At 37.1% G+C, this 14,368-nt stretch overlaps 1 protein-coding gene across 1 annotated transcript in view; it reads left to right on the forward strand.

Annotated features, from left to right (window-relative positions):
- Positions 1-949: 949 nt before the first annotated feature.
- Positions 950-14,368, forward strand: part of LOC150085830 (uncharacterized) — a 113,828-nt gene continuing 100,409 nt past the window's right edge. The window contains exon 1 of the mRNA XM_090373511.1: positions 950-1,081. Coding sequence (XP_090229637.1) covers positions 1,059-1,081 — 23 coding nt within the window. The 5' untranslated portion in view covers positions 950-1,058. The remainder of the gene's footprint in view (positions 1,082-14,368) is intronic.

Here is a 14,368-nt window from a genome sequence, read left to right on the forward strand (position 1 = left end):
GTGATTCGAACCCGGGTCCATCAGTCTTGTAGTCCAGTGTCTTAACGACTGGGCCGTCGTGCCCTTTATTATTATTATTATTATTATTATTATTATTATTATTATTATTATTATTATCCATATAGTGCAAGGAAGCCTGAGGCTTATGCTGCACCAGCCCAAAAAAAAAAAAAAAAAATTCCCAGAGTTACCCTGAGAGAGAAAGTGAGAGTAATCACCAAAAAATAGAAGAATGATGATATCCAGCTGAGGACCCTGGGTTTTCCAACCGCATATGCACTAGATGTGAACCCCTGGGGTTAATACAACAGTACGATTTTAGGAACATCAGCGACTAAGGCCATATTGCTCCCGAAATTGCCTGTGTGTTGAGGTCGATTTTCTGTTTGCTGGACGAGAAATCTGAGTTTCCGAGAGAAAAAAAACAGCAGCCCTTGCCTGCAACCGACTAACTCAGCAACGTTGTGAAAAAGGCCCTTAAAATTTCTTCACGTCATCGACGGGACTCGAACTCAGGAAAAACCCGGTGTGGGGGGGATGCCGATTCTACAGGCTGTGCTACCACGAGGGGGCGGGAGAAACATTTACCAACAGCTGTGTCGGGCAGACCAATACCTCGTCCTATCTTCGACCTATAGTTTTCTTAGTTAATGGCTTCTGCCGAGTTGTTATCGTAGGTTTCTGTCATAAAAGTAAAATACAAGTATTAATATTATTAATATTAATATTAATATTAATAATATTAATGTTAATATTAATTCATATGAATAAAGTGCATCATTAGCTTTCTGTTTATGTATGCATTTCTAAAGATTCCGGTGTGAATTTTTATATAGACATCTATATGGAGTGGCGCTTGAGTATTTCCTTAGTGTGAAATGGTATTTAAAAAAAAAAAAAAAAAAAAAAAAAGGAAAAAAAAAAAGCTTATTAAAGTGGTTGTGCGGAGGTCGGCTGCTCTATGACTTTTTTTGAATTAAGCTTTGATTAATCGTAAATAATTACAATCAGTTTAGGCAGCAAATATATTGCTTTGCTTAATTGCTAAGTAAAGTAAAATGTCTGAAGAAGATGATGATAGGTGAGCGTAGCTTGTAACTTTTATTTTCATGGTTTTCAAATCAAAACAAAGTCCATGCATGGAAATTTGATTTAATATAATGCAGGGCTAGATTTTCATATGGAAGCAATAAAATGAATCAAGTTCTATTCCCAACGACTATATAATTTGGTAGTTGTAGTTGCTTACGAAATTCAGATAATTGCGTATCGACGTCCCTATATTTTTTGTTGTTGAATAAGTAGTTTTTCCTATGCTTTATCTTATCTGTTTTCTTATACTTTATCTTATTTGTTTTCTTATACTTTATCTTATCTGTTTTCTTATATTTTATCTTATCTGTATCTTTTCTTTATCTTATCTCAAAAGCAAGCATACTTTTATTAGTAATGTTGATATAAGAAAAGTGAATTATCGTCGTGCATGCTCTTATAATTTTATTTAAAAAAAAAAGCTTTTATAATTATCACTAATTAAATAAATTTAGTCCCAGCAGTACATTGTAAAATCTCGATATTTTTGCACATGCTTAAGGTAAAAAATTACTCCACAATAAATACAGTTATTGTGGGGTCAGAATGAAAAAGAAGTGCGTAAATGTATTTGTGCACTTTTTGTCCATTCCATACTTTGTAGATGCATGGGACAAGAAGTGCAAACATATTGTCTTATAGGTATATTCATATACCTATAAGACAATAACTATAATAATAAGCGACAAATAATATATTTTGAAAGGCTTTTTTTAAAAATACAGATAAATATTAAACTCAGGTGCACCCAACAGGCATTTCATCATACAAAATACCAAAAAGGAAAAATTAATTATAAAAATTAAATTCAGATGAGCAGTTTCCATAGAAAAGCAACACATCATTCTTTCCAAATCATTTTCAGTCATTACAATTTCAATCTATTTTCCTTGCTTTGCTTAACCATCTGCTGCTAGTATGGTTCTAGCATTTTTAAATTGGTTCTTATTTTTGTTAAATTTGTCCACCAATATTCTTTAACTGGTTATATGGTATTTTTATTTCATTTTGATCTGCTATGAATTATGATCTATTAAATATTTCTTTGGCATTTAACAAACACTGGTGAGCAAAAATGTCTTTCTTTTAGGCAATTGCTATTCACATGTGCCAGTGACAGGTCTCAAATCTTAAAGTAAAGCTTTGGTTTCACTGGCAAAACATGAATATCGACAAAAATACAAATTATTCACATTATGTTTGCTTGACACATGCAGGTGTTTTGTGTTGGGGGATGAGTGACCTTAAAAATTCTAAGAAATATGATAAAACTTTTTTTTTCCCTTTTATTAGTACAGGTTTCTCTTGTTAATTTTTGTTTGATATTTTTGAGTTTAGTAGATTATAATTAATAGATTACAGTTTGCAATTCAGTAAAAATATCACACATATCCCCAGTGATATTAAAATATCACAGGTGCTATGCATTTGAGACATTCCTTAATGTGTACACGGGGTAAATTTCACCCAGGCACACATGGAAGTGCATAGGGAAATTCAGAAAGCCTCTTTAGTATGTTATAAATGGAAACTGGAAGTACTAAAAATAGGCTTCAGATACAGAGGGGCTTCTTTCTGTTTTTTTTTTTTTTTTTTTTTTTTTTTATCATTTATTTTTAGTACAGAGAAGAGTGTCTGCAGGGCCAGACTATTGGTGGTGGTCAGTGATGTAGCCAGGTAGGGTCAGCAGGTACATTGTGTACCCCCTGATGCTGAAATCTGGTATTGTGGTGCTTTTTGGCATTAGGCAATTGGCACCTTTTTTTGTACCTGCTGACAAAAAATCCTGGCAGCACCTTTTTTTTTGTGAATGTACTTGCTGACAAAAAATCCGGCTACGTCAGTGGTAGTGATGGTGGTGGGTGCAAGGCCATCCCATAGGCAGTGGATGTAATGCACCTGGGCTCCTAGAGTGGAAAGGGACCCCATAACCTAACAAAGGATTATCTTAATCCACCCAAGGAGAGCTCTTTGCCATTCTTTTTCCCAACTTTAATTCTTGCATATAGCCCACCAGAAGTCTAGGACCAGCCCTGGCTGTGTGGACTTTTTATTTGGGTTTGTGCTGTTTTCATGATTCACTGTTTAATTTTTATCCCATCATATGTGTTCCAGATTTAATGCCAATATGCAGTGAAAAGTCATTAGAAATTATTGTGTGTGCTCTGTATAGTGCAGAAGTCTAGCAGTATGGGTTTGCTACTTGTAAATTTGGAGATTCTCAAGAGAATCCCAAGTTCAAATCCTATTGGAGCTTGGAGAATATGGGTACAACAAGGCAGGATTGTAGTTGAATGCTTCATTTTTTAGGAATAACTATGAAAACAAAAGAAAATCAGTCACTCAATAATTGCAAAAGACAGTGATAGCTACCAAAATTGTAGAAAAAATTAATGTGAGACAAAAACACAACAGGAAAAAACACAAATTTCAAGGTAAAAAGTATTTGTTTGTATGCTCATCCATGTAGAGGTTCTTATAACAGTACTAACAAAGGTAGAACTTTAAAATGAATTATTCTTTTTGACTGTCTCATTCTTTGTTTTCATCTGCGGCACATTAAGTTTCGGCCGACCGGGCTAGCCGAGTGGGTAAAGTACCTGCCCAGCAACCCAAAGGTCGCGGGTTTGATTCCCGCCTCGGGCTTGGATCAAAGTACTGCAAAAACCTTGGGAGGTGCAATATGGCCACAGAAGCCGATGCGCCAACAACTACCAAATCAAAAAAAAAAAAAAAAAACATAAAGTTTCTGTTATGGTAATGTCTTTTGAAAATAGTGTATTACTGGTATAAATGAAGAAAAATTTTTATTTGCATAACCATAGACAAACTACTTTGAAATTTTTTTTAATGAAAACCGCAAACACGAGTGGTATTAGAACTTACAGTACCTAGTACCATGCATGGGTTTAGAAGATGGAAGAAGATATTTGTTGACAATTAGACTTGAGGAAATACATATGAAGGAAGGTTGTTCCAGAACATAGAAGTTGAATGAAAAGAAGAAGAAAAGTTGGTTCTGTGAGTTTGAAGTTGAACAATAAAAGGATGGTGACTGGTTGTGACACATGGTCGGACTGCTTTAGAAGAGAGCAGGAATTATAGAAGCCAATTCAGAAGAACAATGCCCATGGAGGTGCCTCCGTAGCCAGATGAGCAGGAGCAGCAGTGCATAGCACATGCTTCTTGATTAGACCGGGGTTCAAGCCCATGACCACCAAATACAAAGGATGCGGAAAGGTCAGGGAATGACCAGCGCGTATCCCTGGAGCAATATGGCCTTTGTTGCTAATGCTCCTAAAAAAACCAAATAACAAATAACAATGCCCATGGAAGTATCTATAGAAAAGGCAAGCAGCAGAAACAGAACATCTGTGAGACAGATTGGAGAGCCTCTGTTAGAGATGTCATTAATTAACCTAACTGCCCTCTTTTTTTAAATGGAATCTATGGAATTAGATTCCATTTAAATAGATTCCTTTAAATGGAATCTAAAATGGTCCTTGAGGTTGTCACAGACATTCTCTCAGATATGCCAGACAAACTGTTCTTGCTACCTGGGGGTCTAAAACGCTGATGGAACTGATATTCGGGTGACACTCAAGTCAAGTGGACCCAATTTCGGCGAAGTCCGGACGGTCTATGACAGCCAAATCCTCTGCTTGCACCTTCACGATGGTGGGACTGTTAGTAATCCTAGGTATAACCTCCATGCACAAGTACATGGTGGGTGACCACCCAGGTGTGAACCAACGTAAGCAGGGGTCGAGGTGTGGCGCCCACACCACATGGAGGAACGCTGCCCCTCTATGTTACCAGGCAGTACTAGGTGGTAGATGACTCTCATCAACCGGTGAAATACCACCACTTTGCTTATTGGAGGCTTGAAGTGGTGGAACCCATGTTTAGTCTCTAGAGCTAAGTTCCGGCCAACCCTTCCCTATCTCTTCAATCATGCAGTATGATTGATGATTTTTGAGGTTATGATGAATGTCGTGGCGAGATCCAATATTCCTTACATTTCGAGGGTACAGCTCTAAAACGGTGTTCGCAGGCCGGCCGCTAGTTAGTACACCGGACCAAACCTATTGGTAACTCTCTAGGAGGCTTCCGGATCAGCTAGTGTATAATCTTGCTACCTCTACTCTGCCAGATAGTGACTGGAGGGAGTCCGAGTAGTGTGTATGCGAGGAGCATTGTCGAGGCCACGTTATGTCAAGGATCTGGGTATATTCTTACCAATGTACGCCATATCCAAAAATTTCATTACTTCATGCAGCAGGTCCCACCCACTTTTTCTTACTATTGAATACACCATGAATTGTCAAAATAATAGAGCAAGCTTATCTGCGAAAAGATCTAAACCTCCCAAGGACTTCCTAATTCATTTCACAAATATACGTGGTCTCAATTCCAATCTCAACGATGTCCATTTCCACTTGCAGTCTTCCAAACCCCATGTACTTTTTCTGACTGAATCTCAGTTATCAGTTGATTCAACTACTGCTCATCTCAGATGTCCAAATTATTTGCTGTATGATTCCTTTCGCCTCAAAGGTGGTACTTGTGCATATGTCCGTTCTGATATTCCTTGTCAGAGACTTGGCAATTTGGAATCTCCTCTCTTTGATCTTCTCTGGCTTAAAATCTCTCTAGCTCATTGTGTCAAATTCATCTGTTGTCTCTACCGTTCTCCCAACTCCACTAATCACTTGGAGCTCTTTGACTTCCTCTCTTTGCAACTTGACTTTCTCCAGTCCAACTTTCCTAACAGTGAGGTAATTTTCCTTGGTGATTTTAACGTTCACAACTCCAGCTGGCTTCCGTTTTCTAGTCACACCGACCCAGCAGGTCGAGATGCTGAGGCTTTTGCAATTACTAATGACCTAGCACAGATTGTTCATTTACCTACAAGAATACCGGACAATCCTAATCATACAGCCAATACGCTTGATCTTTTTCTCACAAACAACCCTTCTAAGTACAAGGTTGAAGTGAGAGGTCCTTTAGGCACTTCAGATCACAACTTGGTGATTGTCTCTTCTCCAATGGAACCTTTATCTCATGGCTATTCCCAACCTTGTATTGTTTGGCATTACAAGAATGCAAAATGGGATGACCTGCGAGACTTCTTTTCTTCTTTTCCTTGGTCTGATTACTGTTTCAAAACTTCTGATGTCAACGTTTGCTCAGATCGTGTCAGTGAAATTATTCTTGAAGGAATGGAATCCTTTATCCCACACTCCACTTTAAAATCTCGTCCTTTATCTAAACCTTGGTTTTCCAATAAATGTGTTAAGGCTGTCCAAGAGAAGAATGTTGCATATCGTAATTGGCTTGTTTCTAATTCTTCAGTTTCATTTTCTGCCTACACCAAAGCTCGCAACAATTGTAAAGCAGTTATTAATCAGTCCAAACTAGAGTTTGAACAGGCTAAGAGTAGAAAACTTGCTTCTTGCCCTAATGGTAGCCGAGCATTCTGGTCTCTTGCCAAAGCTATTGGCCGCAACTTTTGCCCATCTCTGCTCCCACCTCTGTCCAAACCAGATGGTTCTGTTGTCACTTCAGTCAAGGATAAAGCTGACCTGCTAGCATCCCATTTTTCTTCCAGCTCATGTATTAATGATCTTGGTAAAACACCTCCCACTATTCCTAACACGCTCCATTCAATGCCTCCTGTGGTCTTCCGTCAAAAGGATATCAGAAGGATTTTGATGAATCTTGATGCTAAGAAAGCTCCAGGTCCTGATGGTATTTCTCCACTTGTTCTCAAAACCTGTGCTCCTGAACTTACTCCTATTCTTTGCCGCCTTTTTTCACTTTCTTATTCCAAATGTGTTTTTCCTTCTGTTTGGAAATTTGCTCATATCCAGCCAGTTCCTAAAAAGGGTGACAAATCCCTCCCATCCAATTATCGTTCCATTGCAATTACTTCTACTCTTTCTAAAGTAATGGAGAAATCAATTAACCGCCAACTCTTAAACTACCTAGAAACCTTCCGTCTGATCAACGATCGCCAGTATGGATTCCATCAGTGTCGATCCACTGGTGATATTCTGGCTTATGTTACCCATTTATGGACTAATTCAATGGAAAGGTTCGGTGAAACACAAGTAGTTGCTCTTGACATCTCAAAGGTTTTTGATCGTGTTTGGCATAAAGGTCTTCTAAACAAGCTTCCATCTTATGGTTTGCCAACTGTTTTTAGTAATTGGTTATCCAGTTTTCTCTCTGATCGCTCACTGAGGGTGATGGTAGATGGCTCTCTGTCTTCTAACTTCTCCACTAATGCCGGTGTCCCCCAAGGTTCAGTTCTTTCCCCCACTCGTTTCCTCTTGTATATCAATGACTTTCTTCCATTGACTGGAAATCCTATCCATAGTTTTGCCGATGATAGCACATTGCATTCAACTTTCCATTTTGAGAAACCTTGTCCTGCTCAATCAGCTTCAAGTTCTCAAAAATCTGCTGCCAATTCCTTAAATGCCAATCTTCAGGTAATTCTCCAGTGGGGCAAAGACAACTTAGTTGATTTCAACCCTTCTGAAACTCAGTCTTGTCTTATATCTCGAAAAAAGGATTCTTCTGCTCCTATGCTTATCTTTAGTGACACTCCGATTTCTAGGCAAAATGATATATCTGTTTTGGGGATTACCCTGACTTCTAATCTCTCTTGGCACAAGCACATTACAAATATTGCTTCCTCTGCATCTAAAAAACTTGGTTTTCTCTTTTGTTCTCGGCGTTACTTTTCTTCCAAACAGCTGCTCACTCTGTATAAATCGCAAATCCGCCCTGCCATGGAATATTGTTCCCACATCTGGGGTGGTGCCCCCAAAACCTCTCTCAGGCTTCTTGATTCCATTCAGAAGAGGGCAGTTAGGTTAATTAATGATTCATCTCTAACAGAGTCTCTCCACTCGCTTTCTCATAGACACACTGTTTCTGCTGCATGCCTCTTCTACAGATACTTCCATGGGCACTGTTCTTCTGAATTGGCTTCTATAATTCCCGCTCTCTCTTTCAAAACAGTCCGAACACGTGCCGCCACCAGCCAACATCCATTTACTGTCCAACTTCAAACCCACAGAACCAACTTTTCATCTTGCTCATTTATTCATTCAACTGCCGTTTTCTGGAACAACCTTCCTTCATACGTGTTTCTTGAAAATTACAATCTACAGAAGTTCAAGTCCAATATCAACAAATATCTTCTTTCATCTTCTCAACCTCCAACCCAAGCACGGTACTAAGTACTATAGGTTCTAATACCTCTCGTGTTTGGGGTTCTCATAAAAAAAAAAAAAAAAAAAAAAAAAAAAAAGCTTGAAAGAGGTTTTGGGGGCACCTCCCTAGATGTGGAAACAATTAGTGATGGATTTGCAATTTGTACAGAGTGATCAGCTGTTTTGGAAGAAAAGTAATGATGAGAGTGAAAGAGAAAACCCAGTTTTAGATATTTGTAATGTGCTTCTGCCAAGAAAGAGATTAAAAGTCAGAGCAATCCCCAGTAGTGGTATATGATCTTGCCTAGAAATTGGAGTGGCATCGAAGATAATCATAGGAGCAGAATAATCCTTTTTGTGAGATATAAGACAGGACTGAGTTTCAGAAGGAATGAAATCAACTAAGTTATCTTTGCCCCACTGGAAAATTACCTGGAGGTCAGCATTTAAGGAATTGGCAGTGGATGTTTGAGCAGTTGAAGTGGTTTGTGTAGGGCAAAGTTTCTCAAACTGAAAGGTGGAATGCAAAACTATTTTTAGAATTTCTGGTCAATGGAAGGTCATTAATATACAAGAGGAAAAGAGTGAGAAAAAGAACTGAGCCTTGGGGAACTCCGCCATTAGTGGAGAAGTTAAAGACAGAGAGCCATCTACCATCACCCGCAGTCAGTGGTCAGAGAGAAAACTGGATACCCAATTACAAAAAACAGTTGGCATACCATAAGATGGAAGCTAATTTAGACCTTTATGCCAAACTCCATAGCCTTTGAAATGTCAAGAGCAACTGCTCTAGTGTCACCAAAGTTTTCCATTGAATTTGTCCATAGTTGTGCAATATAAGCTAGAATATCACCAGTGGATTAACACTGATGGAATCCATACTGGCTACCATTAATCAGATGGAAGTTTTCTAGATAGTTTTAGGAGTTAAAGATTAATTGATTTTTCTATTACTATAGAAAGAGTAGAAGCAATTGCAATGGAACAGTAATTGGTTGGAAGGGATTGTCACCTTTTTAGGGACTGGTTGTATATGAGCAAATTTCTAAGTAGAAGGAAAAGCATCTTTTGGAATAAGAAAGTGAAAAAAGGTGACAACAGTAATAAGATCAGCACAGATTTTGAAAACAAGTGGAGAAATACCATCAGGATCTGAGTTTTCTTAGCTTCAAGATTCGTCAAAATCCTTCTAACATTCTTTTGATGGAAGACTACAGGAAGCATTGAGTAGAGTGTACTGGGAGTGGTGGGAGGTGGTTTACCAAGATCATCAATACAAATGCTAGAAGAAAATTAGGATGCTATATAGCAGGGGTGACCAACTGAATTTGTGATGCAATCTACTTTTTTTCTTCAAAATGTGCTGAAATCTACCATCTCAATAATTTCATTGCACATGGTTAAAAAAGCTGATCAACACATATTGAAAAATGTTTATAAATTTTAAAATTAAATACAATTCAGAATTCTTATTTTAAATTCATACGTTTTTAAATTATGTGAAGTTTTGTGTCTTCATGTCATCTGCTATGCTTTCAAAATCGGGGATATACTGTGATGAGGCTAACCGTAAAGAATCTTCTGTATGCAAGTCCCTAAGAGTAGAGCAAGTCTTTGTTTGTTTCAAATAAAAAAGGCAGATTCACATAACTATGTGGAACCAAAACAGAAATTTAAAAGTTTACTGCATTTTTTTATATTTGAATACTTTTCTCGGCAAACATATTTCCAAAGGTCTTTTTCTGATTATCTGGCTTTTAGGAAGATATCGTGTCGTAATGTAATAATTTAATTTTCAAGTAATATTTTCTCCATGTAAAAAATCTCAATGAATTTTTCTGCAATTTTTGTATCTAAGTCAACATTAAATGGATAAGAAATACATTGAATAATGTAGCTGCTGATAATGACCTTGCGTATTTGCAAAATGATCGAATTTTTTTTCTTTGAGATCCTTATCCATTGCCAAAAATTGATATTTATGTGCAGAAATACTACTAATCATGTAACTAATTCCAAATTCAGATCACTTAATTTACTGGTGAAATCTGCCAAAAAAGCCAGATCACACTGTATCTTGTAGCTGCCTCCCCTTTGATCAATAATTTTTTTTTTTTTAACTTTCATTCAGCAAATTTTGAAATCTCTGTAGAAACTTACTCCAACTTAGCCACCTCACATCAGTGTGTAATGTCAGGTCTGGTTCATTTTCAGTGAGTTGCATTTTGAAAAGTCTCCTTTGAAGAGATTGTCCTCTGGTGGAATTCACGATTTTGAAAGTGATGTCCATAACACTTTTAGTATTTAATCTTTTGCTGGCTTTTGTTGGTGGATGATACAGTGGTAACTCAAAAAATCTGGGAATTCATTATCTTGGCACAATGCAATGACTCTGTTAAGACTGCACCATCATTGTTTTAGCTCCATCTGTTGTTACTGATAAGAGTTTAAATGGTGGTAATTTTTTTTTTTTTCAATAAAATTTTTGAATGCATTAAATATATCAAGACCTCTAGTTCTTTCTTTTAACAGAACCATACCCAGTTCTTCTCTAGTGGCAGAATCATTGAAAACCATACGAAGAAAAACGAGCAATTGAGTTGTATCACTGACATCTGTAGATTCATCCAGTTGTAAAGATAAGGACACACAATTAGCAATATGAGCACACAATTGTTCGCTCACATTTTTACTAATTTTTTTGATGCATCGCATCACCCTATTTCGAGATAATTGCAAATCTTGAAGAGCACTTTTAATTTCATTTTTGTTCTTAACATTTTCGAAAAGAGAATCTGTTATTCTTAAAAATGCGTCTTTGATGAACTGACCATCCGAAAATGGTTTGCATTTTTTTGCAAGAAGATGATTCACTTTAAATGATGTTATAGTTACTGCTGTAGATTGTAAATTAGGTGTCATGAAGAAATTTTGTTGTGCGAATCTGAATTTAAGTTCTTTTAATTTATTTTTTTCTAAGGTCACTACTTGGCAGAAAATCTGATTGGTATTTACCATGGAGTGTTGAAGTGTTTTTTTAAATTTCCTATTTTGGGTAGCCACGGAAGCATTGCAAATGAAACAATAACATTTTTCTTTTATCATTACAAAAAAAGTATTCTAGTTCCCACTCTTGATGAAAATTATACGTTTTACTCTTTTTCATAGTATTCATTTTAAATCAAAGGGTATTAAATTAAAGTATTAGTACTGCCCAGATATTAATATTAAGTAAGCTAAATAAGAATTCGACACACACTATGCTCTCCACAACGTAACTTCGTGAATTTTCACAAGAGCCCCTAGCTGGCTGGGTGGCAACAATAGTAGTCACGTAGTTCAATGGATTTATAATAAGTGTAGGCAGTGGGGCACACAATAATAATAACATTTAGATATTGACTAATATATTTAAAATTCGTCGTGATCGACTTGTTGGCCACCCCTGCTATATAGTTATGACAGGGTGGGAAGAGAAATGGGCAAAATTTGCGGCCAAAATTAGCTTTGGAAAGAGACCGGAATGCTTGGCTACCATTTGAACAAGAAGCAAGTTTACTGCTCTTAGCTTGTTTGAACTGATTAATAACTGCTTTACAATTGTTCCGAGCTTTGGTGTAGGCAGAAAATGAACTCGAAGATTTGGAAACAAACTAATTATGATATGCAACATTCTTCTCTTGAACAGCCTTAGCACTTTTATTAGAGAACCAAGGTTGAGATAAAGGATGAGATTGTAAAGTGGAGTGTGGAATAAAGGATTCCTCCCTACAAGAATAATTTCACTGACAATATCTGAGCAAACATTGACATCAGAAGATTTGAAACAGTAATCCAGCCAAGGAAAATAAAAGAAATGTCACTGATCATCCCATTCTGCATTCTTGTAATGCCAAACAACATGAGGTTGGAAATGGCCAAGAGAGAAAGGTTTCATTGGAGAAGAGACCATCACCAAGTTATGATCTGATGTGCCTAGAAGACCATTCACCTCGATCATGTACTTAGAAAGGTTGTTTGTTGTAGAGCAGATATTATCTTTTAAAGGCACAAGGGTTGATATTGTTTTATATGTTGGCACTAATGATATTAAGAGTAGGAGACCAGCGGAATTACTTAAGTACAGGTCATGTTGAAAAAAAGCCGTGAGTTAGGGTTGAATTTGAAAGTGTCTGCAATTCTGCCAGACACAATAGGAGGGAGTATATGATGAGAGCCTTGTCGATCAATTCGGCCCTGGAAAGATTTTGAAACTTGTTGAAGATCTTGTTGGAATTACTAACCTTGATTACTATCAAGGATTAGCAAGGAATATTAGGTTGTGAACTTAGTTCATCCCTGCTCACCATTGTACCATCTGCAGAATTAGAGGTTGAGCTTGATATGTGTACATCAGTATTGTTAATAAATAATGAAGACAGTAAGGAGCCCAACAGTGAAGCATTTGGCATCCCTACTCATATCATTAGTTCATGGGAAATAGTGATATATAATAACCATAATCTGTTTCCTGTCACACAGCATCCCTTTATCAATTGCTGTAACTTTCCCCCAAATGTCACACTGCTCCAATTTGTACAGTAGTTATTCATGGGTAACAGTACCAAAACTTTACTGAAATACAAGTACATAATGTCAGAATTATTTTTGCATCTATTTCCTTTGTGACTATCACTTAGTAACTAATGAGATTGGTTAGATGTCTTCCTTTAATAACGCCCTCATGGGTTGCATAGTTGGTAGGATCGCCATCCTTCCCACACAGGGTGGAAAAGACCTGAGTTTGAGTCCCATCAATGATGTAAGGAATTATGGGCCTTTTTCACAATGTGGCTGAGTTGGTATAAGGCAAGGTTTTTTTTTTTCCCCTCAAAAACTTGTGTTTTTCGTCCAGCAAAGAGAAGGTGTGCGAACACAGTTTTGTTTTTGCTGGGTGTGTAATCCCTGAATTTTGTCCCCAACAATAAGAACAATTATTTCTTGTAGCTAAAGAAGAACTCTTTATTATATACAGAAGGCACATTGCTGTATACAACTCCCTTCACGGCTACAAGCCAGGGGTTTACATAAAAGAAATTACACAACATAATAAACAAAGACAAAAAAAAAAAGCATTATGACTCCAGAAAGGTCTGAACACTGGAGTGATGAATCCATGAAAATGATGGATAGGTCTTGGGGTGCTGGTTCTAATGTCCTCTGATGTGGTCCTGGGATATGTGTACAGGTAGCCCTTGGTTTATGACGGTTTGTTTTGCGATGATTTCATAAATAACAATGGTTTTGAGACCAGAAGGCCAAAAATATCAATTTACGGACATTATACACCAAGCAAAATGGCCTTAGCAATTTACAGACATTATACACAATACATTATATACAATTTACAGACATCATATACAGAGCAAAATGGCCTTAGTCGCTGATGCTCCTAAAACCCTACTATGACAACAACAACCCTTTAACAATTCATGGTCTTATTACCATATAATCGAATTCCTCCCAAGATGATCTTTAATTACTTCTTTTGCTATTGATACTATTATTTGCCCTCACACAGAAGTCAAACTTGCAAATCTATGATTACTAACTTCACCCCCTTTTGTGAATAGGAAAGACATTTGCACATCATCAGTCTGTTGGGATGTCCCCTGAATCTGAGGATGTCCTCATTAGAAGCTAAAGGTTTACTCACTGAATACATGAAAGTCACTGCTGATATTGAAATTGAGTATTGCTTTTTTGTCTTACCTTTAAAGCATTACATGGCAGAGACCGTGTATTGGTTTGGAGTTTGCATGGCTTGTGGGATGTATATGAAATTTAAAAGTTGGTTTTGATAACATGTAAAATATTATGAAAACGAAAATGCCCAATCTTGACTAATTTTATGCTGCTGAGCACGAAAATCACATTAAAATTTGTCAATTGGCACTTGGTTTTGAATTACAGTTGAGATTTCATATTAACGAGTTACTCGACATTATCAACAACGACTCTCGGCAAAATGCATGGCAACACCGGAGTTTCAGTACTACCACATCATTGGC

This window comes from Mastigoproctus giganteus, chromosome 5 (assembly GCF_048544385.1).
Source record: "Mastigoproctus giganteus isolate SK-2022 chromosome 5, ASM4854438v1, whole genome shotgun sequence".
NCBI classification, from domain to species: Eukaryota; Metazoa; Arthropoda; class Arachnida; order Uropygi; family Thelyphonidae; genus Mastigoproctus; species Mastigoproctus giganteus.